The 26,624-nt window shown below is 41.1% G+C and overlaps 2 protein-coding genes across 9 annotated transcripts in view; one reads left to right on the forward strand and one right to left on the reverse strand.

Moving 5' to 3' along the window:
- Positions 1–38: 38 nt before the first annotated feature.
- CUNHXorf58 (chromosome unknown CXorf58 homolog) lies at positions 39–22,061 on the reverse strand. 2 transcript variants are annotated; one of them, XM_025857813.2, is made up of 9 exons: positions 21,867–22,061; positions 18,963–19,098; positions 17,832–17,931; positions 15,947–16,041; positions 15,413–15,524; positions 9,513–9,644; positions 3,613–3,842; positions 1,249–1,411; positions 39–711 (listed from the first exon to the last, which is right to left on the reverse strand). In XM_025857813.2, the coding sequence occupies exons 2-9, from the start codon at positions 19,076–19,078 to the stop codon at positions 691–693; spliced, it is 969 nt and encodes a 322-aa protein (XP_025713598.1). In that variant the 5' UTR covers positions 19,079–19,098; positions 21,867–22,061; the 3' UTR covers positions 39–690. The 2 variants fall into 2 exon arrangements, with proteins under 2 accessions (XP_025713598.1, XP_073758075.1); XM_073901974.1 differs by lacking the exon at positions 21,867–22,061 and adding an exon at positions 21,731–21,829.
- Positions 22,062–22,159: 98 nt separating this feature from the next.
- The window catches only part of APOO (apolipoprotein O), an 85,974-nt gene continuing 81,509 nt past the window's right edge, over positions 22,160–26,624 (forward strand). For all 7 annotated transcript variants that reach the window (XR_012381044.1, XM_073901978.1, XM_025857860.2 and 4 more), the window contains exon 1: positions 22,160–22,394. Coding sequence is in view for 6 of the 7 variants with exons in the window: in XM_073901978.1 (XP_073758079.1) it covers positions 22,386–22,394 (9 nt within the window). In the remaining variant the exon portion in view is untranslated. The remainder of the gene's footprint in view (positions 22,395–26,624) is intronic.

Below are 26,624 nucleotides of genomic sequence, written 5' to 3' on the forward strand. Positions count from 1 at the left end.
ATTCTGCCCCAGGTCCTTACAATCCTCCATAATGATTAGGTATGCTATGTCATGCCTACTGTAGTAACAAATTCATTATTATTTTTATTATAATTCAGAATAGGTCAATCAAAAGGTGCTCTGTAAAAACAACATGCCAGTTAAAAAAAAAAAGGCACTAGAAGCTGACTCAAGAATAGCCTTTTATTCTGTGAATTCTAATATTTATGCTAAGCATGGCCTGTTTAGATGTTTTTAAAAACAAAGGAAAATCAAAATTGAGTAAAAGTTCCAGGGACTAACTTACTCATCATTTCTTGAGTAAAACTGTATACAGCTAGTTCGAGGGCATCTAGTAGAAATCATTATTCAGACTAAAATTCTGTCAGTAAAAAAATATTAGTACTCATGGATACTAAAAGGGCTTAAAAATCGGTCACACATTTGGTTAAGAGAGCATCCTGAAGGCTTGTTTATGTATTTCCTTTTCCTTTAATATGCATCTTAGCAAGACAAGCAGATTGTTAAATAATTTGGCTTTCTATCAGTTAGCTACATATTAACATGACGGAAGACTATTAATATACAAGTCTTGATACCAGGCAAACAACTCCTTTTCTTGTTTTTCCAATTCCTCATCTGGCATGAGCTCATCAACTTTCACAATGTCAAAAGATGGGGTAGAGAAGATGATTGTCGCTGCTTTGTACCTCATGTGTCCGTTTGTGGTTCCTAGGTAGAAGTATAAACAAAAGAGGAAAGGATTTTACATTTGGTTTTTACTACTTTCTGTTTTTATATTGGCTGTTTATACTTAGCCTCATCTCCAAACATTTACAGCAGATTTTAAAAAAATGACAAAGCAATATGTGAATACATGTTAGTTGCAAATATCCCACCACGTAGGAATGTACTGAGGCTGACTTTACAAATACAGTTTTTAAAAAGCTTGGATAGAAATGACTTTTATTTTGAGAAAAGCAACATTTGAGATGTGCTGAATCAACAGTGTCAACATACAGAGACTACTGTTCTTGGCCCCCTCATATTGATGAGCCACAACAGCCAGTATTTATCAGGTCAGCCATATTGTTGAAGAATTTTTAAAACATATGTTACCAAGAGGAACACAGCTTTATACTATCCAAGTACATACCAAAGGTGTTTCAGCCTTGAACTTGTAGATTAGGAAATTCTACTTATACAAGTAGAATGACTTACAGTTTGAATAGTGTCCAAAACAATGAATTCAGTACAAGTTCAACTTACCGTCCCCATGGAAGCAGTTTTTTCTTTAGCCATCTTATAGGCTTTTTTCATTTTTTCAACTTTCATTTGAGCTTGTTTGGATCGACGACCCAGATGTTTAATTTGATTCTGCTGTTGGTAGGGCCGATATAAAGGTTTGATAGCTGAAAAGGATGAAGGGCATCTAGAAAAGATTTGAATTACAGACAGAAAAAAATGCACCAAATAACATTTAAATGTAAAGCAAGTTGCAAATTTTATTAAAACATCTTCCAGCAACTAGATCATAGGCCTCAGTATCTGGAACAATATTGCATGCAAGTTTTTAGGCCAGAGTTACCATTTCTGCTTAAATTATATGGCGTAGTTCTTTATTTGTGCCATATGAAGGTGTAAAAATGATGATGTGGATCACGATGATGATGAAAATTATAAAACATGGTATCAATTTAAAATCGGTGTTCCTGGAAAATACCATGTAGTAGTCATTTGAATTATATATATATATATATATACAGACACATACACTCCCACACACCATATACTAACACAAAAAGGTGTTAAATTTCATAATGGCTGAAAAAACAAGCTGTTCTTATCAGTGTTGAGATCAGATACAGGTGGTGCTGTGCCCATAGCCCCCCAGGCCTCACCACTGCAAAGCACATAGGCCCAACTTGCAACCGCCAGTATCAGCCTTGCTCAGCATAACAGCTTTCTTGTGAAAACAAGGGCCCATGTGCGGGGAAAGTGCCTGAGAATTAATACTTCCCCTCCTAAACAGTCCTTAGCCAGTGCCTGATGTACATCCGTGTATAAATATCCCAACTCCCTTGCCCCCGCAGGATAACTTGAGTCGCACCTTCTGCAATGGCTTGGACATTCCCAGAAGGGATTAAGCTCCACTTACCCGCAGAAGTAACTTGTTTGCTAACACACACTGTTTTGGCTGCCTGCCCCTCCTTGTTTCCCTTTCATCAGTGGTTCTGGGAATCACCTCCCAAATAGACTACTCATATCCAAATATTTGATCTCCTGGGAGATCCCAAACTAACACTGCATTCAAAGAAATCTGTAAGAAAGTACTTTTCCCTCTTTAATTGATTTAGGATTTGGCTACTTCATTTGGCTCTTCAGATGACTCATTCTTAGATAATCACTAGCAAGAGTCCAAATAGCAGGGAACCTGGGGTTATATATGGTAGCAGGGAAAATTACACCATTTATTTGACCTTGGTGGTAATAGGGTTAAGTTCTATATTCAGTACTTATATAGATGAGTTAGAGAAAATCTATTTCATGATGACAGACGACACCCTACACCAGGCCATCTGTCTGGCAAATGTACAGCCTTGATCATAAAATATATGGGCTAAATTATATTATTGGGTCAGCACCACTCATCTCTAGCCCTGGAAAAAACCCAGTGTGTGCCTGACAGTGGATCACCAGTGTCTTCATGTACTAAAGGAGTATTTTTTCATTTCAAATATGACTCTGTGGAAATAGACTACCAATAGATCCTCTTCAATCTGATTATCTCTTTCTTTTTTTCTTAAGAAAGCTTCATTTGTAAATAAGATGGGCTAGGTGAGACTTGTAATGGAAAGAAAAAAGGAATGTAATTGGAGCATATTCTGTCCGTATTGTTTCAGATCATAATACAGTCTATTTTGCTACAACATGAGTTTCTATAATGTGAATTGGCTCACATGCTATTGCTAAAGAAGGGAATAATGTCACTGTAATTTATATGCAATTTGTCCTCAGCAAGGGGAGCCGGAATCACAAGAGTAGAATTATAACCTTCAGTAGAAAAGGAAAAGGTCCTCAGTTGTGTGCAGCACAGGCAATGGGAGCCCTTTTGGCTGTATTTATGAAAACAAGAATTAGCACCTGCATCTAGGGCTCTCTCTCCAGAGGCACCCCCCACCCCCCAGTCCACCCTGACTGCCGTTCCCCATGCTCCCTGCCTTGGGAGGGGGGGTTGGTTATTGGCAGGTTGCACTGCCTCTCATGTCCACTTAAAAGGCAACCACACTAGCCCAGGGCTCCACTTCCATCTGCATTATCTCCGTACCCACTACCTGCTCTAATTAAAGAGTGGCCAGCATTTCTGCTCTCTCATCGTACATTTTTTATATTTGCTGTGGTGGCCTGAAGCCGTCCTGAGCTGCCTGTCTGGTGGTACAAGTTATCTCCCCAGGTTCCAGTTGTCCTTTTTGTTAGTGCTCTGTTTACAGAGATGCCTACATTTTGAGCAATCTGCCCCAACCCTATTTTTCCCATATGCCTTATTATTATCTTTCATGAGCTATTTGGCAGAATGTGAACATTTTCAGAAATGCCCCTAGTATTGTGACCCCATTAAAATATCACTTTTACCTAACTTCAGAAACAATCTGTAGCTGGTGTTGACGCATCTCTTCTGTTTGTGGTCTCTGTAATAGATACTTCATTTCTTTTTGTAGACGGTTTGAGATTATTCCAGACTCTGCATAATCAACTATGTCATATATTATCATTGTCCTGGGGATGTTTTTGAGGTTTAATTTTCGCCAGTAGTTGTTTCTGCCACCAGAAGATGCCGGGGTCTCATCCAGGAGACTGGAATACTATATGGAAAAAACAAGTAAGAATGATCAGTTGTGGGTACTCCAGAATGTTTTTAGACACATTTCCCAAGGTTCAAATGTCCATTGTCACTTCATCCAAAATGCATTCCTTGATCCCATCTCTGAACTTTATCAGCAACTTTCTTCTATGGCTTATTCCTGACTACTTGACGTTTTAGCTGTTTGTGTACTTAGCTCCCCCACGAGAAGGCATGATCCTTGTCACACAGTATCACGCTCATAGTACCACACTCACTAAATCTTTAATGATAAACATTTTATTTTATTTAATGAATAAACATTTTAATGCCAAATACATGATCTGCATACCTGGTAGTGCTTGTTCATAACATGCTTGGGTTGAGAGGACATTTGCACAAACCTTGTTATAAGAATAATGAGTTCACCTCTGGTACTAAGTGGCAAATTTCACAATTTTCATTTGGAGCTTTGTAGAAATCCCACTTGTATTTATTTATTTTTTTAATTTAAAATATCAAATTAGGAATGTTAAAATGCAAATATATATAATCGATGCAACCTTATAAAATGTTCATTTAAGAGACAGGAATAGGGCCGGAGGATCTACAATGCTTATCAGCTAGGCATTTAGGGTATATCTCACACACACACATGTGAGCACGCACTGCATATACAAGCAGTCTTTTTTTTTTTAAGATTTTATTTATTTATTTGACAGAGAGAGAGATAGCTAGAGCAGGAACACAAGCAGGGAGAGTGGGAGAGGGAGAAGCAGGCTTCCCGCAGAGCAGGGAGCCCGATGTGGGGTTCGATCCCAGGATCCTGGGATCATGACCTGAGCTGAAGGCAGACGACAAGCAGTCTTTCTTTTGTATCATTTAGGCATGCACAAATTTTAATTACTACCATTTGATTGAATAAGCCTAGTCCTCCAACAACTCGTCTCAAATTTCAGTTTCCCCAGTATAACTTAACTGCATAAAGTACAAACTTTGCTGATAGCTCTCCAGTCCATAGATCACTACAGAGATAACAGATGTGTGTGGTGATGAGTGACAAATCATGTCCCTTCCTCCAAAGTGTCAGCAGTTGGTCACTGAAGATCTGTTATTTAGTTGTATCACCTCTTTGTCTCCCAGTGATAAACCCCTGTGCCATTTTACCAAAAAAAAAAAAAAAGATAATCAAAAGAATAGGCCAAAAGAGAAACCAAAATGAAATGAAATTCAAATCAAATGTAAATGGAGTTCTAGAAGAAATAGGTGACAAGGGGATATTGACATTGCCATCATTCAAGAGACTGCGGGTGGGCAGCTAGAGGAACGTGCTGAAGGTGAACTTGGCAACATAAATGAGGAAAGTGGTTGTGACGAAAAGGATGAAGCTGTCCCAGAGGAAGTGACATTGACAAAAAAAGACTCTTCACATTAAAGGAACTTTGAGAGATTTCACAACTTTTAAAGCGTAAAGGATAAAATGTTGGTAGGTAATCCGAACTTAGGAGTGTGACAATTCACCAAGGCATGGAAGAGATGCTCACTATGTACTATAAGCTACATGAGAAGAACAAGAAGGCAAGCACTGTTTAAACTACTCCTCATACAGTGCTTTTTTAAAGCTTTATTGAGATTCACATCCCATACAATTCACCCATATAAAGTATATAATTCAATGGTTTTTAGTATATTTACAGTTGATAAGTTTTTTACAAAGAAAACACTTTTCCTCCTCAATGTTTCCAATGTTTTAAATTATAGCGTAATAAATGTTTTGTTTTTCATTTTCCTATATATTTATAACAGACAATAAGAGAGTTTTTAATGTTTTGACAAGATTTTTTTGAAAGGCATGGAACAATCGTGATTTTTCACATCAATTATTAAGTTTGCTTTGCATGGTTTCAGCTTGCACGGTCATTTTTTAAAAGATTTTATTTTTAAAAAATCTCCACACCCAATGTGGGGCTTGAACCCACAACCCTGAGATCAAGAGTTGCACGCTCCACCGACTGAGTCAGCCAGGCACCCCTGAACAGTCATTTTATGGCCCTGCACTACCGCACAAAGTGAGGACTGCCTGTATATTTTACTTGCTGAGAGTGGAGTAGTAAAATGAGTAAACATCTCAGAACTGTCAATGACCTGCTCTGTACTTAGATATGTGACTTTGGGCAAGTTTTTAAAAATCTTTTTTTCTTTTTTAAAGATTTTATTTTTTAAAATTTTTTATTGTTATGTTAATCACCATACATTACATCATTAGTTTTTATTTATTTGACAGAGACATAGAGAGCACAGATAGGCAGAACGGCAGGCAGAGGGAGAGGGAGAAGCAGGCTCTCTGCAGACCAGGGAGCCCAATGTGGGGCTCCATCCCAGGACCCTGGGATCATGACCTGAGCCGTAGGCAGATGCTTAACGACTGAGCCACCCAGGTGCCCCAAGTTTTTAAAAATCTTATTAAACTCCATTGTTCTCATCTGTTAAAAGGTCACATAATCTATACACTTGAAGATTAAAGGAGATAATATGCACAAAAAGAGCCAACAAGGGGTGCCTGGGTGGCTCAGTCGGTTAAGTGGTTAAGTGGTTAAGCTTCTGCCTTCGCTCAGGTCATGATCCCAGGGTCCTGGGGTGGAGCCCGGCGTCAGGCTCCCTCCTCAGTGGGGAGTCTGCTTCTCCCTCTGCCCCTCCACCTGCTTGTGCTCTGTTTCTCTGTCTCTCTCTTTCTCTCAAATAAAAAAAAATTTTTTTTTAAAAGAGCCAACAACAGTGCTGTTTCCATAAGGGGCTCAATAAAAGTCAGCAATCATCTGGGGAGCCTGGGTGGCTCAGTTGTTAAGCGTCTGCCTTCAGCTCAGATAATGATCCCAGGGTCCTGGGATCGAGCCCCGCATCCGGCTCCCTGCTCCTCGGGAAGCATGCTTCTCCCTCTCCCACTCCCCCTGCTTGTGTTCCCTCTCTTGCTGTGTCTCTCTCTGTCAAATAAATAAATAAATCTTTAAAAAAAAAGTCAGCAATCATCAAGTTTCTCTCTCCCAATATGTCTATCTGGGACTTCTTCCTATGACACCAATCCTTGGCATAGTCACAGTCTGCAAGTATGTGACCCATGTCCTTAGCAAAGATAGTTGGCATCCCCAAGTGCTACTTATTTCCTGGTTCAATCCCCTCATTTTCCAGATTAAGACTCTAAAGGAAATAAAGCACAATTGGGAGTCTCTAAGGCAGTGCATTAATTTCATGTGTCACAATGAAGCAACTGAGTGAATAGTTAAGGCCATATGTTATTATTATTATTATGAGTCAGAATTTTGGGATCCCTTGCATCTTTAGAACTTGTAAAATGGTGGTAATAATAGTACCTACCTCTTAGGGTTGTTATGAGAAGAAAAGGAATTGGTACTACTGAGTATTTGCTATTATTATTAATCAGGTATCTAGTTTAAGTTTCCTGACTTAGTACTGCTGTCCAGCCTGTTATGCAAACCAGGAACCTAGGAGCCATGCTGGACACCTCTCCTTAGCTGGCCCCCGTCTGTCACCAAGGCCCACTGCTTTTACTCTCTACTTACCTCTCGTGTCTTCAGCCTCACAGCCCTCCGCCAAGACACCACCATTTCTCCTGAGATACAGCAGGAACATCCAAACTAGGAGAAGGCTCTTGCTATCCTCTAATCCATTTCCTACACTGCAGCCAGACAGATCTCTTCACTCATTAGATCACCTGATTTCTTAACCCATTAAGAAGCACCAGCTTCTACTTGCACACAGGATCAAGAAAAAGAAACACCTTGCTGTGGTCAAAAGGCCTGCCTGATGCTCTCTCTCTCTCTCTCTTTTTTTAAAGATTTTATTTATTTATTTGAGAGAGAGAATGAGAGAGAGAGAGCGCGCACATGAGAGGGGGGAGGGTCAGAGGGAGAAGCAGACTCCCTGCTGAGCAGGGAGCCTGATGCGGGACTCCATCCTGGGACTCCAAGATCATGACCTGAGCTGAAGGCAGTCGCTTAACCAACTGAGCCACCCAGCTGCCCATGCCTGATGCTCTCTTCCCAGCCCTCCAGGCTGCCTACATACCAAACCCTCTGCTCCCTCTTCTCTACCCCACAGACCTGCTTTCCGGCCCTGCAGTTCCTCCTACCACAGAGCCTCTTCCTGGGGCGCAACACCTGCTCAGCCCCAGACTGACGCTGTGACACATTGTTGATTGCCTGCCCATCAACCATTTCCCACTTCTCCCTTGCCTCCAGAGCCCGGATTTTTTTTTTCCCCCAAGTATGGAACAGCAATATGTTCCAGGAAGGAGGGCCCCAGCACATGAACCATGATTGTTCTAAGTCAATCATGGAAAATGATCCCATTTCCCTTTATCAGTGATTAGGTTAGGGGGAGTATGTGATCCAGTTCTGACCAATGGGACCTGAGGGGAAGTCTGTTGGGGGCTTCTGGCAAAGATTTTTCTTTTTTCTTTTTCTTTTTTTAAGGTAGGCTCCACACCCAGCGTGGAGCCCAACACAGGGCTTGAACTCACAACCCTGAGATCAAGACGTGAGCTGAGATCAAGAGTTGGATGCTTAAGCAACTGAGCCACCCAAGTACCCCCAAAGATTTTTCTTCTTGCGATAAAAAGGAAAACGATGCTTCAGAGTCCCCTTGTTCCTGCCTTTGAAGGAAGTTAAGAATGTGATAGTCATCTTGTCACCATGTGAAGCACCGTAGAGAAGCTGACCCAGAACCCTGATGTCCTTGAGCTAGCATTAGCTAGCCCAGGACCCACCTATCTGTGGACTTCTGACATGGGACAATAAATGTCCTTTGTTGTTTAAGCCTCTTGTGGTTGGGAGTATTCTGTCACTTGTAGCACAAAGCATCCAAATAATATATGTGCTGCCGAAGCGAGCACTACAAAGCATCCAAATAATAATCCAAATATTAATAGAACCCTTCCTTACTAGGTCAAATCTCCATTATGCACCCTTTCAAAACCATGTACTTGATTTCACATAATATAAAATTCACCATTTTAACCATTTTAAAAGTAGCACTACCTATCTAATTCCAAAACATTTCTATTGCCCCCAAAAGAAAGGCCACATTCATTAGCTATCACTCCCCAGATGCAAAAAGCCAAATATTATATGATTCCATTAATACAAGCTATCCAGAATAGGTAAATTCAAGGAGATAGAAAGTGGATTAGTGGTTGACAGGGGCTGGAGTGATGGGGAGGAATGGGGAGTGACAGCTTAATAGATGTGAGGTTTCCTTTCGGGGCAACAAAAAGGTTCTGGAACTAGATAGTGGTGGTGTTTGCACAACATTGTGAATGTACTTAATGTCACTGAATTGTACCATTTTATATGGTGTGTATTTTTCTATAGTGAAAAAAATGAAACTTTCTTCTTGGAGGACAAGGTCAGGAGGCTTTTTTAAAGATTAATTTTTTTAAAGATTTTATTTATTTGAGAGAGAGAAAGAGAGCGAGTGAGCATGAGGGGGGGTGGGGCAGAGGGAGAGGGAGAAACGGGCTCCCTGCTAAGCAGGGAGCCGGACAAGGGGCTTGATCCCAGGACCTTGAGATCATGACCTGAGCCAAAGGCAGATGCTTAACCGACGGAGCCACCCAGATGCCCCCAGAAGGTTTTTTAAAATTGTTGTTTCTAATATCTAAATCTCAATTCCTTACTTGCATGTAATCTTTCAGGGTGACAATATCTATTTCATCAGTTATTTTGAATTTCTGGAAAAGATGTTCATCTTCCATAACTTGATGGTAAAACTTCTTTTTCCCCATCATTTTGCAAGCATCAGCCACTCTCTATAAAGAGAATAGAAAATAGACCTTTAAAACAGTAGTATAATAGCAACAATTATCAGTGCATATTTTACATATTTCTTCTGACAAATACATCAAATATTGTTCCTTTCTTCTAGCAGCTTGCTATTCAATAAAAAGACCGTATTTACAAAGAAAAGATTGTATAGGAGTTTTTAAACCATTTAAAATTTGTTTCCATAACCATATATAGTTTTAAATTGTAGCTGGAGGAGTAGCTGAGTCTACAACCCTCAGAGAACCACAGTGTTTTAAAAATCTGTTTTTATCCCCCCTTAAAAAACGTTCTTTGCCCTTAACAAAACAAATCTGTAGCGTCATTCGTGCTGTCAAGGCAGAGAAAACTTCCTTGGTTATTAAATAGGTTACCCTAGGAACTGCAGCGAAAGGTGTTACTAAGGCCAGCTCTCTTTTATGTGTTAGTTAATACCTCACCCCCAAATGGAAACATGTACGTTTCAGATTGCCTCCCTCTCCTTCAGATGACATTCTCTGTGGCCAGAGTAGTAGAGCATTTTTTTTTTCTCTCTGAAATGTTGGCATTTTGTACTCAAGGACAGCCCCTGATAGGGCAGAGGTAGAAGAATGCTAGAAAATACGGAGGCCCAAATCTCATCTGGCCCTGTTTGTACCATACCCTTTCACATAACGCCCATCCTTTGCTAAGAGCTATACATAGACTGTGAGTAGAGACTTAAGTACTCCCCACCCTCGTTCCCACCCCCCATAAGTATGTGCTGACTCTTCTAACACATATTTATATTACATATCTGTGCTTCTGGCCACAAAGTATATGCTTATGAGAAGGGAGACTGGCTTAGATGAAAATTCAAGTATCTTTGGATTCCAGATCAGTTTCTCTTTCCCTTTGTATCTCAGAATGTGTATTTGTGAAAGCATGGGAACTCCAGGTTATAATGCTGATATGAGGCCACTTGAGACGAGATCGAAATTTGGAATGTGTTCTTTTTACTTAACACACAATACAACAATGAGCCTGAATGTATTTTCCATTTCATTTTTCACTTTTGTTATTGAGAATATTTTTTATTTTTCTAATTCCAAAGCTTTGAACATGGACACACACGGAAAATGAAAGAATATTCAAATGGTTGTAGTTTTATTCCTAAGGCACTAAATTGAAGGGACAGCAACTGTTTATGTGATGAACGTTCCTTTAGGCAGATCATCTTTGTTTTCCATTTCATTAGTTTCTTTATACAGTATGCATCTTAAAGAGAAGGCAGTATTGGCACGTGTCACCATTATGCTTTCTTGCAATTAATTTCCTGTGGGCTCTCATTAACCATCCTCACAGTAACACTAAAGGTAAAAGCAAATAAACTGTACAGAGAACATGTCTGAAAACTATACAATTTCTGCTTTGAGAATTTCTTTAGCTATAACTGTATTTTACTTTAGCTCAAGTTACTCCGTAAGGGTATTTCTTGTCAGTCCCTCCCCACTCTACTCCACTCAGCCACCACCCACAACCTCTCCAAGCCCCAGTTTCCTTATTTGTACAGTGCCTCAGCTGTGTGGCTCAGCTGTGTCAGGCCCATCCCAGTATCCAGCCAAAAAAACCCTATGCCTGGCAGCATGGGGCAGGCTCGCTGCCCACTTGCGACAGGGGCTTGAAAAAAGTTTGCCCTCCAATGGCCAGGATGTTCTTTCTCCGGCATCTGCTGGAGATGACCAGCTTCAGGAAAGTGCTTCTGGGTCGGAAGGGATGGTTAAGAAGGGCCCAGGCCCAGGTGAAAGGGAAGGGCGGAAACGAGGCAAGGAGCCCAGGATAGCCGCCAATCAGACTAGGATTCAAGAGGCAGGTTGCATTCTTAGTGGGTGACTCAAAAGGTCAAAGGGGGGCATCTCTAAATTTGACACCTCCCCTGATACCTGGCATCACTGTGGCCCAGAAGCCCCCACAGGCCTGCAGCTCCGTGCTGGCCTAGATCCCCATACCTGCGCTCGTGAAGTTACTCTACTATCTCAAGTCACTTCCCCGCCCGGCTGGAAATTCTCACTCACGAAGGTAGCAATAACTGGTATCCCTGCACAGGCACAGAGTTTCCTGGTCTGGAGCAGTTCAGTTATATATGGGCTCCAAATTCACGAAACCAGCACACCTGCTGGGGTTGTTTAAACCTTGAAGTGGGCACAGGGCGGCAGATAGACAGGGGAGTATTCAAGCCTCAGTTCTGCCCCTGACAAGCCTCTCCGAGTTCCAGCTTCCTCACAGGCAAAAATGGGAATAACATGTACCTCACTGGAGTTATCAGGGGGCCGTATAAGAGAACATATTGAGCAGGCTTCCTGACTCAAGAGTGGTTATGAGCACAGGCTCTGGAATCAGGATCACTGGGTTTTGATATCGGTTCCTTCCCTTTCTAGCTGTGAGACCTTAGGCAAGTGACTTAGTCTTTTAAAATGGAAGATAGCCACAGAATCTACATTCTAGAGTTTATGAGAATTAAATGATAATGCACACAAAATGTTTAACACAGTACTTGATAGTGCTCAATAAGGGCAGCTCTTATTAATAATAATGTTTTTCCTTTTTACATAAATGCCCAATCCTCAAAAAGAACAGGGATCTTCAATTTAAGCGAATGGTTGCTGGACATTAATGTTTCAGAACTGCCAATTTACCTGGAGGCATTCCAGGCCACGGTGTGTGTTGGGGGGGGCACCTTTATGACAGTGCTTGTCAAACTATATTGTGCCTAGGATCGTCTGGGGGTCTTGTTAAAACACAGGTGCTAATTCAGTGGGTCTAGGGTGGGGGCTGATAGTCCACATTTCTAATAAGTTCCAGGGGATGCCAGTGCTGTGGGTCTGCAGACCACACTCTGAGTAGCAAGGCTTTAGAATATTCTAAATATAGCTGGAGGATGAACTATAGTGACAACCCTCTGTAAATAAGCATTGCTCTGAAAATAGATCATCGAAGTAGGTAACTGAAATGAGATCTCTTTTTTGTACACATGGCTATCCAATTGTTTTAGCACCATTTGAACTGATCTGGCACATTTGATGAAAATCAACTGATCATCTATGAGTGCACATATTTCTAAATTCCCTATATCTCATTGATTTACATGCCTGTCTTTAAGTCATCACAATACTGTCAGGATCACTGCAGCTTTTTAAGCCTTGAAGTCAGGTAATGAAAACCTTTGTTCTTCTTCTCTAAAGCGGTTTAGGCTATTTTATGTCCTTTCACTTGTTTTTACTGTGTGTGTGTGTGTGTAAATACATGAGAAATATTGTTGGGAAATGATAAGGAAATGAAACTAGTATTGGAAGTAAGAACCAGGGAAAAGACAGAACAACAACAAAACTGTGTTCATCAGTGAACTTAAATTACACGTCTGAACTAAAACTGACTTATTTATTTCATACTAAAAATAAGTGGGGGCTCCTGGCTGGCTCGGTCAGTAGAGTGTGAGACTCTTGATCTTGGGGTTGTCGGTTTGAGCCCCACGATGGGTGTAGTAGAGATTACTCAAAAAAATAAAATCTTTAAAAAAAGAGAGAGAAAGAAGTGAACTTAGGAAATTTGCATCAGTTTGCTCAACACAGTTTCTACATTCAAAGGACTGGTACAAACTTATAGTGAGAAAAATTCTCCTTCTACAGGTTTTCTATCAACTGTGAATCCAAGTGTTACCAGTTTGTTATGAAGCTGAAAAAGGAATCCTAATCTGTTCTTTCATGTTCTCATCATTTAAATCCTCTCAGAATGTTTAGTGAAAAACTCAAACTAAACAGTGTTATCACATTTGTATAATAAGAACAAAAATTTTTAAAAAACATATTTGTGTGAGCATTTTTATGGGCAAAAAAGTGAAGGATACACAGTAAACTATTAGCAGTGCTCACCCCAGGCCAGTGAAAGGCCCAGCGCAGAGGAGAAAGGCATGAGGCACAGTTTCCTTTTTTAAAAATCTCTGTGCTATTTCCTTTTTTCCCAACAGTCACTTTGTAATTTAAATAAAAACTAAAGTTATTATAGAGCATTTTAATGAGTTTTAATATACACACAGTCCTTTCCAGTCACAGCCTTTAAGTTTCTCATTTGCTCTGGCCTGCAGACAGTAGGGGCCATCAGGAGCTGACCCAGGAGAATTTCTGTTCCTGGAAAAGTCTCATCATGCAATCTCAGAAAAGCAACACTTGATGATATTTTATAGGAATGATAAGCTTATTCTGTACATGAATGTGGCATGAAATTATTCCCTGAGCGTAGGATAAATATCAACTTTTGCATGCGAAGTCATTCTATACAAATGAACAAATACTGTTTCCAGAACACCATATTCCATATGAAAACACAGAGTCCATTTGATATATTCTGAAACTGAATGAAATGTTCTCTGATGTTGCCTGAGAACACAGAGAAAAGCAGTCTCTTTTTCTTTTCTAATATTCTTCAGAGAATAAATGCTGTACATCCTGTATCTGATCAGAAACTCCCAGGCTGAGTGGTCTATCCTGAACATGTGACAGTACTGATGATTTGGGATGGGCCATACTTTTCATGTAAAATATCTCCAGAAGGCTACAGGAAAATAACCTTTGATGTATGATTTATAAAAGGCTAAGTATGAGAATGCGCACGTTTTTTTCCTCATAGTCATGTTTAAGGGCCAAAGGAGCAAAACCTACACTGTAGCAGCACTGCAGATCCTTGCTATTAAAAGTGGGGTCCATGGACCAGCAGTAGTGGCAGCACCCGGGAACCAGTTAGAAATGCAGAATCTCAGGTCCCTTCCCAGATCTAATGAACCAGAAACTACATTTTAACAAGATTCTCAGGTGATTCCTATGCTGTAGACACAATTATGGTAAATATATATGAAACTTAAAAGTATGAGAAATCATATAAAGAAGGATAAATATTTTAAAACTTCATTTTCAATCAATAGTCCAGCACACTTTTTTTCTAAATATGCTACCAGAATCAAAGAAGCCATGGTAAAATGTCTTTAAAATAAAATGGCATCAAATGTTCTGCATAATTTAAAAGCCCTGACCAATGGGCCACTTTAGTCCATTATTAACAAACCAAAATTTTATTTTTTTCTTTTCTTTTAACTTAAATTCAGTTAGCCAACATATAGAACATCATTAGTTTCAGATGTAGAGTTCAGTGATTCATCAGTTGCGTATAACACCCATGCTCATCTCATCACGTGCCCTCCTTAATGCCTGTCACCCAGTTACCCCATCCCCCCACCTACCCCCCCTCCACCAACCCTCAGTTTCTTTCCCATAGTTAAAAGTCTCTCATGAACAAGCCAAAATTAAATACAAAGAAAAGTGATGAGTATTTTTAAGGGCCTTTAAAAGTAATCCATTCCAAATATTTTTTTAGCTAATAAACAGAGACACCCTGAAACATGATGATTAAAAAAATACTACCCGGCTGCTGGGCTGTTTAATGGTGAAAACACTTAGTCTGTCCACTTTGAATGCAATTCAGATACTACATAGATGTTAAGAAGCGAAAGTAACATAAAATGGGGGCACCTGAGTGGCTCAGTCGGTTAAGCATCTGCCTCCGGCTCAGGTCGTGATCCCGGGCTCCTGGGATGGAGCCCCGCATCGGGCTCCCTGCTCAGCGGGGAGCCTGCTTCTCCCTCTCCTTCCCGCTCATGCTCTCTGTTGCTATCTCTGTCTCTCTCTCTCAAATAAATAAAAATCTTTAAAAAATAAAGCAACATAAAATGTACATCATGAAACATCACCTCATTTGATGGCTTAAATAAATTTCTTCCACTGAAATACTTGTTACCATGGCCTTCAGTATGAAGAAAAATTTTAAATACGATGAAAGGTGGAAATGTTTCACCACTAAATCTGAAATAAAGACCAAAAATTAGTGATTTGGCATCAGGCTTGGGGCTTAGTTACTTCTCCTCCTATACTTAAGATAGTTCCCATAGTTTCCTGCAGGCAGGGTAAAGGCTCTGCCAGAGCGCGGAAAGAATGGGCAATGATATGGATTCCAGAGATGGAAGAGCCACAGTGGAGTGTGTGCACTCACAATTATTCTCATTCACCTGTCACACTGGACGTATCATGGGAGATAAGCCACTCTCAAGGCAGCTTTCGGCCCAAGAGTCATGCCTCAGTTTCCTCACATAATAAATGTAAGTAAGAATAACACATTTACTCTGTAATTATACCCTGAAAACGTATGAGGACTTGAGAAAATAAATTTCTAAGGTTTCTTCATTTTAACAAGTGCTTCTTGAAATAAATTAGCATAGAAATATTACCTGAATCTAACTTTACACTTCATGCTAGGATCTTTCAGGAGCTCAGCCTCTAAGGGGCTCACTTTCTTCAGTATTTCATGTGTCACACAACATTCCTGAAATAGATGATGATGATGCTATAAATGGAAAATGGTACCCAACCCAGATGTAATTTACTGAGAACAGAGGTGGCATGGTAAAGTGAAAAGTACACCAGGCTTGGAGTTCTGAAGACCTGGGTTCTAGTCTTGGCTCTTCCATTCATCAACTGTGTAACCCTAAGTCAGTTACTTCCAAGTTGGAGTAGGTGTCCCTCCTTGACATCCCAGGCATTGTTCTTTCCCCATGACAACACTTTTCACCATGTATTGTAATTAACTATGAACTAATCTGTGTCTTCCACTAGACTGTAAGCTGCATGAAGGTACTGATCCTGTCTTTCTTCTTTACCATGTATGCCTAGCATCTAGTACAGTCCTTGGAACACAGCAGGTGCTGAGCAAGTATTTGATGTTGAATGAATCATCACTGTAAAATGAGGAAGATAATAGTAATGTTACTAGCTTTTAAGCACCTTTTATATACCACACACTCTGTTACATGCCTTATAGACATAACCTCATTTAATCCTTACAACTCAGCAATATTATTCAAATATTATCATTTCCATCCTTCCAATGAGCAGGCTGAGACTCTGGGAGTGTCTGTAACTTATTCAAAGGCATACAGGTAGTAAGCGGACAAGCCAGGATGCAAACATAGGTCTCTTTGACTCTAAAGCCCCACGACATGACCCTGCCAACCTTTATGCCTATGACAATCACATAAAAATGTACACCAAAGGGTTTTTAAAATGACAAATCATTATTAATGTCAGGTAGGAACCTGAAGTGTTAGGATACCAGATTTTTAAAAAAGAATTAATTTCCTTCTTTCTGTTATTATAAGCATCTAAAGTTATAACAAAACCAGTACTATGATAATTAAATGCAAGTTCTGTATGTGAAGACAATGGATTATGGACCTGAAGTGTCACCTGTTTACCTGAGTGGGTTTTCTCTGAGGTATTCTGCTTTTACTGGCATCAGAAATGGGTCTGGGGGTCAGATGGTAAAGAAGTGTACATACGGCTCAGACTTCATGATTTTTTTCAGAGCTGCTAAAATTACCTTAATGTGGCTATTACTAATTATAAACTATTATAATCATAGGTGATTTTCTTAGAATACTTGGTATTATATGAAGGAAAGCTTTCTATACTCTGCTAGCATTGCCAGAGTTGTTTTTTGGCAGAGGGGAGGGAGGGAATATGCACCTTAGGGTTTTTTTTTTTTTTTTACTTAAATAGGACCATATTATTCATACTGTTCTATACTTGCCTTTTTCATTAATGAGATATCTTAGCTATCTTTGTACTGTAGAATCACATACAAGGCCGCAAGGTTTGACACCATGAAAGCACCAACACTTATTTAACCAGCATCCCATTGTTTGACATTATATGGTTTATTTCTTTGCTATTACAAACAATACTGCAATGAAATTGTACATAAATTGTATAATGGATTCCCAGAAGTGAAATTGTTGGGTGAAGGTAAGGGCACTTTTAATTCAGAGATTTTTCTTGTTGGACAATCAGTGTCCCACATCTTCAAACAAGAAATTGAATTTTTTAAAAACATCATTTTGGTTTCAGAAAAAGAAATAATAGTCACCTACATTATTTACAAATAAATCCAGAAATATTCATTTAGGGTTAACCAAAGAAGCAATCCCAGAACCCCATGCACTATTATTAGATTCAAATAAGAGACAAAAAAGGTTATATATTTTATCTTTACTTAACAGACCTTTTAGCTTACAAGTAATTAAATCTGTCAGCGAAAACAAAAAGCAAAATACATACCGCTGCACAAACTGTGTGCTTTAGGAGTTGAAATATTGTTTTGTCCATATGAGATAACCAAGCTCTCTGGATCCTTTGAGCTGAAATATCTTTATTAGCTCTGAGAAGAAAAACAAGAGGTTAACATTAATGAAGTAGTTTTCATTTTCCTAAAATCTTGGGGAACTCTGAATTTATGCTTCTTCCCCCTGCACTCTCCCATCCCCTACCCTAAGACTGACCTAATGAGGAACATTTGGATGTGGTAATTGGAACTGGTCATTTGTAGAATCTAGTCAGAATGAGGATTTAAGATATTTGAGAATATTTCCCTTAGGATTAAAAAAAGTCCTGGCTAAAACTTTATCAGCAAAAGGCATATATAACTAAAAATGTAAGAAGAGACAAATTTGCTTTCTAAAAACATCCATGACCTAAAATGATTCCATTATAGTTAGTTCTTAAGAACACTGTCCAACTAGTCCAAGTGCTATGAAAATAGAATATAGAATACTCAAAGTTACAGTAGGTCCAATTCTTTTCTGGGAACAGACAACCAGGCCCTAAAAAAAGAAACTCCTTTCTCTAATCTTTGCTTGAAACCGGCTCATCCAAGTCAGGTCAGAGAATTATCTTACTTTGGATCACATCTCAGTACTAGCAGATTGTAGGGATCACCCTCTCCAAAACCCCCCAATCCCATCCTTACCCCTCACAGGGCTACATGTGAAGAGAGGTAGATACTTCTGTATAAGGTCACCATTGGCTGGCAAAATGCAGACTATAAGATGTAGAGTAGAAAAAGCCTGACATATGGAAACAAAGCTTTAAATCATTGCTGATGCCATTTATTAGTTGTTTAACCTTATGCAAATCACTTACCTTCTCCCAGTTGCTGCTTCCTCACTTATAAAATGTAATAATAAGACTGCTTCACAGAGTTGTCAGGATCAAAGAAATGTGTGTTAACATGCTTTGCAAATTATGAAATACTATAATTATAATAATTACTATTCAATTCAAAAGTAATTTTAAAACACACTAAAAAACCTCTAATTTACAAACAAGAAGTGTTTGATGTTAGCTGGGTGAATACGGTATGGAAACCGACCAGTTGTGGAAAATGATAAAGGGCGAAAGATGGCTACTTACTGTTGTACTGCCTTTCTCTTTCCAATATTTGACAGATGCATTTTGTAGTCTTTTCCTGAGCGTGGATTATCCGATTTTGGAACACCAGTAACTGATGCCTTTGAAGAACGCTTCATTTTCCTTATGATGAAGTGCTCTGAAAGTATACAGATTCAGCATTTGAGGTCATAATCTATATTCTTGCACTATTTGGACAAGACTCAAGTGCCATATGAATGTTGGGCTAATTCCAGAACACGTTACAAAGGCAGGCATCATGGATCTGTTAATGTTGCTTACAGTTTACATGCTTTATGTACTACAAATATTCTGAGGGACATGGAAAAGACAAGTGGATCTATCCATAGCCTTCTAACTGGTCCACCAGCCTTCAGTCTCTGTGTCCTCTTGGTCCTCCTCCACACCACAGCTCGAGTTAATTCTGTAGAGCAATAATCCAGCTTTCTGACTCCCCAGCTTAAAATCTTTAAGGGACACTTCATTTCCTCCACACTGAAGTCCAGACTCCTTAGAGTTTTCTCAATCTACGGTCCACTCTTTCAAATATCAAAACACCAACTTTCACCAGTATTCCTCTCTAGACTCTGTGAGAACAAGAACTTCTCACCAAAATCAGCCAAAGTTTTTCAACTCTGTACCATTGATCATGCCATTTCCTCTTCCTGGAGTGACTTCCCTACGGCCAGCAAACATCTATTCATCTTTCAAGACCCCAGCTATTTGATGCCTCTTCTCTGAAGTTTTCCACCCTCTCTTTTTCAACAATTTTTCACCCTGTCTCCAAGGTCCCATAAAACCGTACATGTTTTTCTTTCACAGTACTTCTCATGTATGATTTTTCCTGGCTGTCACCCCACCAAGCTCATTGAGGGCCAGAGGCATCTTGCTAAGTATGGAATCCTCCATGTCTAGCGAGAGTGGAGAATTTTACATGCTTGTTTAAGAGCTTTCTGTCCTGGTTTTATCATGGAATAGCAGTGAGACTTTGGGCAAGTTCCTTAACCTCTTGGTACCTCAGTTCTCTCCATGGTAAAGTGAGAGGGTGTGTACTAAATGTACTGATTCCACCTTTGGTTTTCTATCCTTTGATGCATTACTCCGATTTGGATGCAGTTCCCAAATTCTTAGTCACTGCTTAGTCTCTTCTACTAAACCAAGGGCTCTTCATTTTCTTCTGGTGCCATGGACCCCTATGGAGAGATTCCTAAGAATTACATTTCATAAATGCATAACAAAAAACACATAGGATCACAAAGGACTCTATATTGAAATCACTGTCAAAATATTTTCAAAAACAAAATTATAGGAATCTGTCCTCTTCAGGCGTTAAATAAGTCGAGCGCTCTAATAACTACTGTATTTGTGAGGTGGTAATGAGCAGAAATGGTATGTCAAGGAGCAGAAATGGTATGTCAAGAAGTCTGCCATGACTGTAACACTGTATGAAAGTATCTGTGCTTTCTACTGGTGACTAAGTCCCAGGTACTGCTGATACTACTGTGCTTTGTTGCCTACACTGTAAGTGACAGAAATGTTAAAGTTCAGTTAGAGATGAGTGAAAATAAAGTTGTAATTTTTTTCCCCATCTAAGTTCATATACCCCTTGAATTAAGAACTCCTGCCTTGGGGTGCCTGGGTGGCTCAGTCAGGTTGAGCATCCAACTCTTGCTTTCAGCTCAGGTCATGATCTCATGGGTCGTGGGATCAACGGGGAGTTGGCTTGAAAATTCTCTCATTCTGCCTCTCCCCCTGCTCTCTCTCTTTCAGATAAATACATCTGCCCTAATTTATCACTATACTTCACACTTTTATATACATGTGCCATTCCATTACAAATGCGGAGCCTTCAGAGTCTTCTCAATATTTGTCCTTGAGGATAGGGATAGGGATGGCTTGGAATATACAATTCTCTTGAGAAAAGGAAAAGCAGCCCTTAACATGTGGAAGTTGGCCTGGCACTCACAGCTGGGATTTGGTACTATCCTCACTTCCTAACAACACCCAACCCAGAGCAAAGCCTGGCTTCTTTGAATTCACCCCCAAATTACCTAACCAAAGCCCAAACCTTTTTTTTTTTTTTTTAAGTAGGCTGCATGCCCAGCGTGGAGACAAACGGGGGTCTTGAACTCACGACCCTGAGATCAAGACCTGAGCTGAGATTAAGAGCCTGATGCTTAACTCACTGTGCCACCCCAGGCGCCCCAGCCCAAATCTTATAATAAATTTTTCTAGCACCCTCTCACTGAGATGCCCTGCTGTGCCAAGTTGTGTGTTTTCCTTGCAGCAGTGAGGCATAATAAACCCAACTTGTTCAACTACAGATGTGTTCCTAGTGGTCTTTGGCTGGAGGGCGCGACGCGGCCTCACACAAACCCCCAAAATCTTTTGGATGCCCGCCTGTATAAATTTACACTTTCTATGGGGGGTGAGGACGTGTAATATAGATTGAAATATGAAGCATACCCCCATTATGAGACAGTATAACAATTATTTAGGCGAGATCACAGGCTTTAAAGGCAGACTACCTCGGTTTGGATTCCGGGTTTCCACTTTTTCCATGAGGCCTCGTACAAATTACTTCTCCGTGCCTCGATTTCCTCATCTACTAGATTGGGAAGAATAATCGTACTCACCTACCTGGGTTGTTGGAAAGATTAGATGAATATGTGTAAGGAGTTCTGATCAGAGCTGAGCACATAGTAAACACTGTGTTAGTGTTTTGTTAATTAGTGTACTCCTGCTAATTAGATCATTACTCTCATTATTACCTTTTCTAGTAGCATTAAGGGACATTTGATTCCCAGAGAGGGTCAGGGCCTTTCGAGACTAAAGGATATGGCAAATTAGATTAAATTTAAAAACCTCAGGAACTTCCAGCCCACGGAAAAAAAAAAATCTGAAAACCTTTTGTGAGATAATTCCAGGCCCCAGGGGTCGGCAGCTTCCGGCTGTGAGACTTTCAAAGACGCCTGAGACCAGCCGAGCGCCCCCGCCCGGCGGCCTCGGCGCACAGGATTCCCAGCCCACGCCGCTGGGCGCCCAATCGCGATAGCGAAGGCCGATTCCCTGCGCGGCGAGGAACCCGGCGCCTCCCTCCTCTCGCCCCCGCGGGCCGCCCACACTGAGCTGGCGCTTTCCTGCCGCCTAGCAACGGTCGGCGCAGGAGCGGAGCCTCCGGGAGGCGGGGCTTGCGTTCGCTCCCTGACTGAGGAGCGACGCGTTACCGCTCAGCGACGCCGCTCCGAGACCAGGCTTCCGAACAAGTCCTTCGCGGGATCGAATTGGCTGGTCGGCAGTCATCTGCACCGCGGCCCGCTTGCGGTCAGAGGAATCAGGGCCCTACCCGGCCGCCGTAGCCACCTCTCTGTAGTGGGCGGGGCCAAAGCCGGGGTGACCCCCGCCGGAGCCACCTCTGCCAGCAGCATGTTCAAGGTGAGAGCGTGGAGCCGGGTCACAGCTGTCACCGCCCTCTCCCGGCCTCGCGGAGCCCTGCTCGCGGTCTCGTGGGCTTTCCCGGGGGCTAGGCCCGGTTCGCCCCGAGGCTTTTCCCGCCTCCGGGCCGGTGCGTCCGGACTCCGCGGTTCATTCACTGATGCGCTAGGAGGGAGGGGTTGCCGGGCGGAGGCGTGAGATCCCAGGGTGGGTGGGTGGGCCCTGTGGGTCTTGCTCTCGTGAATAAAACACTTTGAAAAGTTAAAGTACCCACCAAAGTATTCACCCCTCCCACCTCCCGATGGTTCCCTATTGGGTTCTTGGGTAAGGAGAGGCCAGCCTAGGGCACTGCAGGGTTCGGCTTTGGTTGCCTGGCAGGGTCAGGTTTCAGAACCTGGTGTGTGAACCGGGGAGGGTCACCTTTGGAGAAGCTGCTGTAGAATTTGGGGAAGCTGGTGTGGGAATGGCTGGAAGGGTGGGAAGCTGGAACTTAGTTCCCCTCCCAAGTGAACATTATTTAGTGTAGACAAGTCGATCCCCTTCTTTACATTTGACGAACTTTTGTCCTTTGAAAGAAATCGCTTTTCAGAGTCAAGGCTTTGTTTCGAAAATCTGCATTTTAACCTGAAACCATTATTCTACTTTTTTTAAAAAAGATTTTATTTATTTATTTGAGAGAGAGAGAGAAACAGCATGAGAGGGGAGAGGGTCAGAGGGAGAAGCAGGCTCCCCGCTGAGCCGGTAGCCTGATGTGGGACTCGATCCCAGGACTCCGGGATCATGACCTGAGCCGAAGGCAGTCGCTTAACCAACTGAGCCACCCAGGCGCCCATTATTCTACTTTTTTTAAAAAAGTAAATAATGTTTTCTATCATGAGAAATCACAAGCTACAAGAAATTAGTCTACAAAATTGAGTCTTCAAGAAGCATAGCACCCATAAAATAGTGCTAATGAAATCTCAAAATTGTACTACTTGTTTAAAAGTTTTATTGTGGTTCTGCAGTGTGCTTTGGGCATGTCAGGACAGGCTATAAAATCAGAACATGGATTCAGCCTTACAGTCCTGGCATTGCCGCTTTCTAGCTGGGTGACCTTGGGCACATCACTTAACCATTTTGTGCCTGTTTTCCTATCGGTGAGTTTGGGGGAATAGCATATACTTCATAGGGTTGTTATAAAGAATGAGTGAGTGTAAAGCACTTGGAAGAGCTCTTGGCATATAGAAGGGCCATCTAAGTATTTACTTTTATTTTGTTTTCAGGCTGGTTTACTTAACCACCACAGATCATAAGCAACTTGCATTCATTCGATAAATTTGTGTTGAACACCTATTATGTGCTAGGAGCTCAGCTCAGTTTTAGGGTTGTACCACAAAGGATATGCTGTGATCAGTTTATATGGGTATCAACAATGCACTGTGGTAGTAGAAAGGAGAGCAGGATCTCCTCTGCCTCAGGGGTTCCCCTGTACACCGGGGGTTCTTGACCTGTGGTCTTCAGCCCGTCAGTGGGTCTATAGGTAGAATTCAGGGGAGTCCCTAAACCCTGATGGAAAAAAAAAATCTTTATTTTCACCAATCTGCAACCGAAATGTTAACATTTCCTTCAGTTATGAGTGTAGGTAACTGTTCCAGTTAGTTATTGTTGGGTAACAAGACAGTGAAAACCAGTGCCTTAAAACTACAATAATTTATTATTTCTCATCATCAGTGGGTTGCCTGGGCAGTTCTGGCATCCCCAAGTGGCTGAATTCAGCTGGTGCCTAGACTTTAAGGTGGTCTTACTGTCATGTATGGGGGCTTGGTGCCCCTCATTTTGCTTTCCTTGGGCTTCCTCACATGGTCACTGGGTTCCAAGAGGGCAAGTCCGATTGTGCAAACACTTACCTGCTTGCATCACATTTGCTGATGTCAAAAACAAGTCACATGGCCAAGCCAGAGTCAATATGGGTGCACTACACAAGAGCATGGATATGAGGAGGTTCATTGGGAGCAATTAATTTAATAAGCTAATACAGCAATAAATCACAATAGTATTAGCAGTACCTGTCATCAGTAGAAGTCACAGGACCAATAGACGTCACAGATATTTTCATATCACAATTTTTGCAGATCGCAAAGTGTCATTTATGATCATCACTACTTCAAAATTACAGTAGTTAAAAGACTCACTGTTAGGTCCTTTTATTTAATGAGGTAATGAGTATATATTACTGTATCACATTTTGAGTTTTTTTTTAAAGATTTTATTTATTTATTTGAGAGAGAGAGAAGGAGAGCCAGAGAGCACGAGAGGGAAGAGGGTCAGAGGGAGAAGCAGACTCCCCGCCGAGCAGGGAGCCCGATGTGGGACTTGATCCCAGGACTCCAGGATCATGACCTGAGCCGAAGGCAGTCGCTTAACCAACTGAGCCACCCAGGCGCCCTCACATTTTGAGTTTTAAAAATGTTTTTATAACTATTGAAGTATAGTTGGCATTTTATGCAGTTGGAAGCATTATTTTGAGAAGGGGTCCACAGGGTCTGTGGCACAAAAAAAAGGACAAAGAACCCCTGGGAACTTAAGGGGAGGCTTCACAGAGGAGACGTTTACATTAATTTTGAAAGACAAGTAGGAATTCCTCAGGTGGATGAGCTGGGGAGCATCAGCAGTGGTACTCCTTTGTGGGGAGTGCTAGTATAGCTCAGCTTAAATTATTCAGACATATAGTTTGAGTAGAAAAGATCACAACAAACCGTGGCAGACACCAAAATGTAAGAAATAAGCAGAGGAAGAGGGGAGGCCAGAGATGTTCGAGAAGCAACTTCTGATAAGTAGGTGTACAAAAGGGTGATGTTTAGAAAATCAAGGGAAAAAAGTTTCAAGGAGGACAGGCTATGTTAGGATGCTTTCAGCTGGGCAAACCCAGTTACTTAAATATTTAAGGAGAATTCTCTCACAAAGTCTAGAGGAAGGGTGGACTCCAGTGGGTCAACAATGTTATCAAGGACCTGGGCTCATTTCTTGGCTTTCCATGGTAAGATTGGTTCCCCTTATGGTTGTAGCATGACTGGCAATAGTAACACATGCTTTCTCATTCACTAGAGCAGGGGAGAGGACAAAACTTCCACGCTTGGATTACACTTTTCCTTCAATCTGATTGGACCAACTTAGGTCACATGTCCGCCCCTGACCTGATAGCCAGTGCCAGGGGAATGCCATGCTCTGATTGGCTTGGACTAAACAGGATCAGCTAGGGATGGGGTCAGTTTACCTTAAACATGTGGGAAAGAAATGAATTTAACCCAGTGGGGAATGGAGTTTGGGTGTGCGACCAGCAATGTCCATTACAGAGAGATAAGTTAGATGAATTTAGAGAAGTGTTTGTTAATTTGGGCAGTTTGGAAAGCTTTCATGACTTTTATACATGTGGGTTTACTGATGAAATGAAAGCTATATTGATATGGGTTGGTGATTGAGACATGAGTAAGTGGACACAATAGTGGGGTTGATAAATTTGACTTTCTCCTTCAAGGGAAGGAGAGAGAATATGGTAACTAGAGGGACATGTTGGGTCAAGATTGTGGAGTTGTTTTTGTGGTTGTTCCAGTATTCAAGATTTGGCAGTGTTTATGGCCTTAGGGAGGAATGTAGGAGGGGGCTTTTAGAGGAGAGAATGCCTCAGCGTCAAAAAGGAGGAAAGATGTTGCCTTCCTTCTGTGAGCTGGAAAGAAAAGGTTGGCAGTGATGGTAGACCAGTGGTTCTCAGCCAGACAGTACCAGCCATTTGGGATACATTTTGGAAACTTGGATTGTTCTGCATGTCTTTAATTTAGTTGTTTTTAACATTTATATACTGAAATACAATTCTTATAAATCTTTCACTTTTGTTCTCTAACATGTTACCATCAAATCAGTATACTGGTCTCTCTTTTTTTTGGTCTTACATGTGTAGATGGGTGATCAATTTTATTTCAAGATAGCAAAACGGTTACTTAGAATATTTGTCATAGAATGGCGGTGTTAGGTTGAGAAAGTTAAGAACCAATGCTTCTCAAACTTTAATGTACATGCAGCTCTGCTCCAGTAGGTCTGGGGTGGGGCCTCTTGGTGTCCATTTTTTTTTTTTCAGTGAGCTTCTGGATGATACAGATGCTGCTGGTCCCCCATCATACTTTGAATAGCAAGAACTGAAGCAGACGGGTAGATGAATGGTTTCTTGTGTTTTTAAAGGTAGATTGATTTTATGAG

The sequence above is a fragment of the Callorhinus ursinus genome, unplaced genomic scaffold (genome assembly GCF_003265705.2).
Source record: "Callorhinus ursinus isolate GAN/ISIS: 27379988/994484 unplaced genomic scaffold, GSC_fseal_2.0 scaffold16, whole genome shotgun sequence".
In the NCBI taxonomy this organism is placed as follows: Eukaryota; Metazoa; Chordata; class Mammalia; order Carnivora; family Otariidae; genus Callorhinus; species Callorhinus ursinus.

What these genes read in the sequence shown, in the direction of transcription:
- CUNHXorf58 (XM_073901974.1), bottom strand. Translation starts at nt 21,755, where the DNA reads ATGTCCCTTAATGCTACTAGAAAAG. An exon ending in AAGAGAAAGGCAGTACAACA is followed by an intron (nt 17,932 to 18,962) that starts GTAAGTAGCCAT and finishes TTTTCTTCTCAG; the next exon opens with AGCTAATAAAGATATTTCAG. An exon ending in AAACTGCTTCCATGGGGACG is followed by an intron (nt 712 to 1,248) that starts GTAAGTTGAACT and finishes ACTTCTACCTAG; the next exon opens with GAACCACAAACGGACACATG.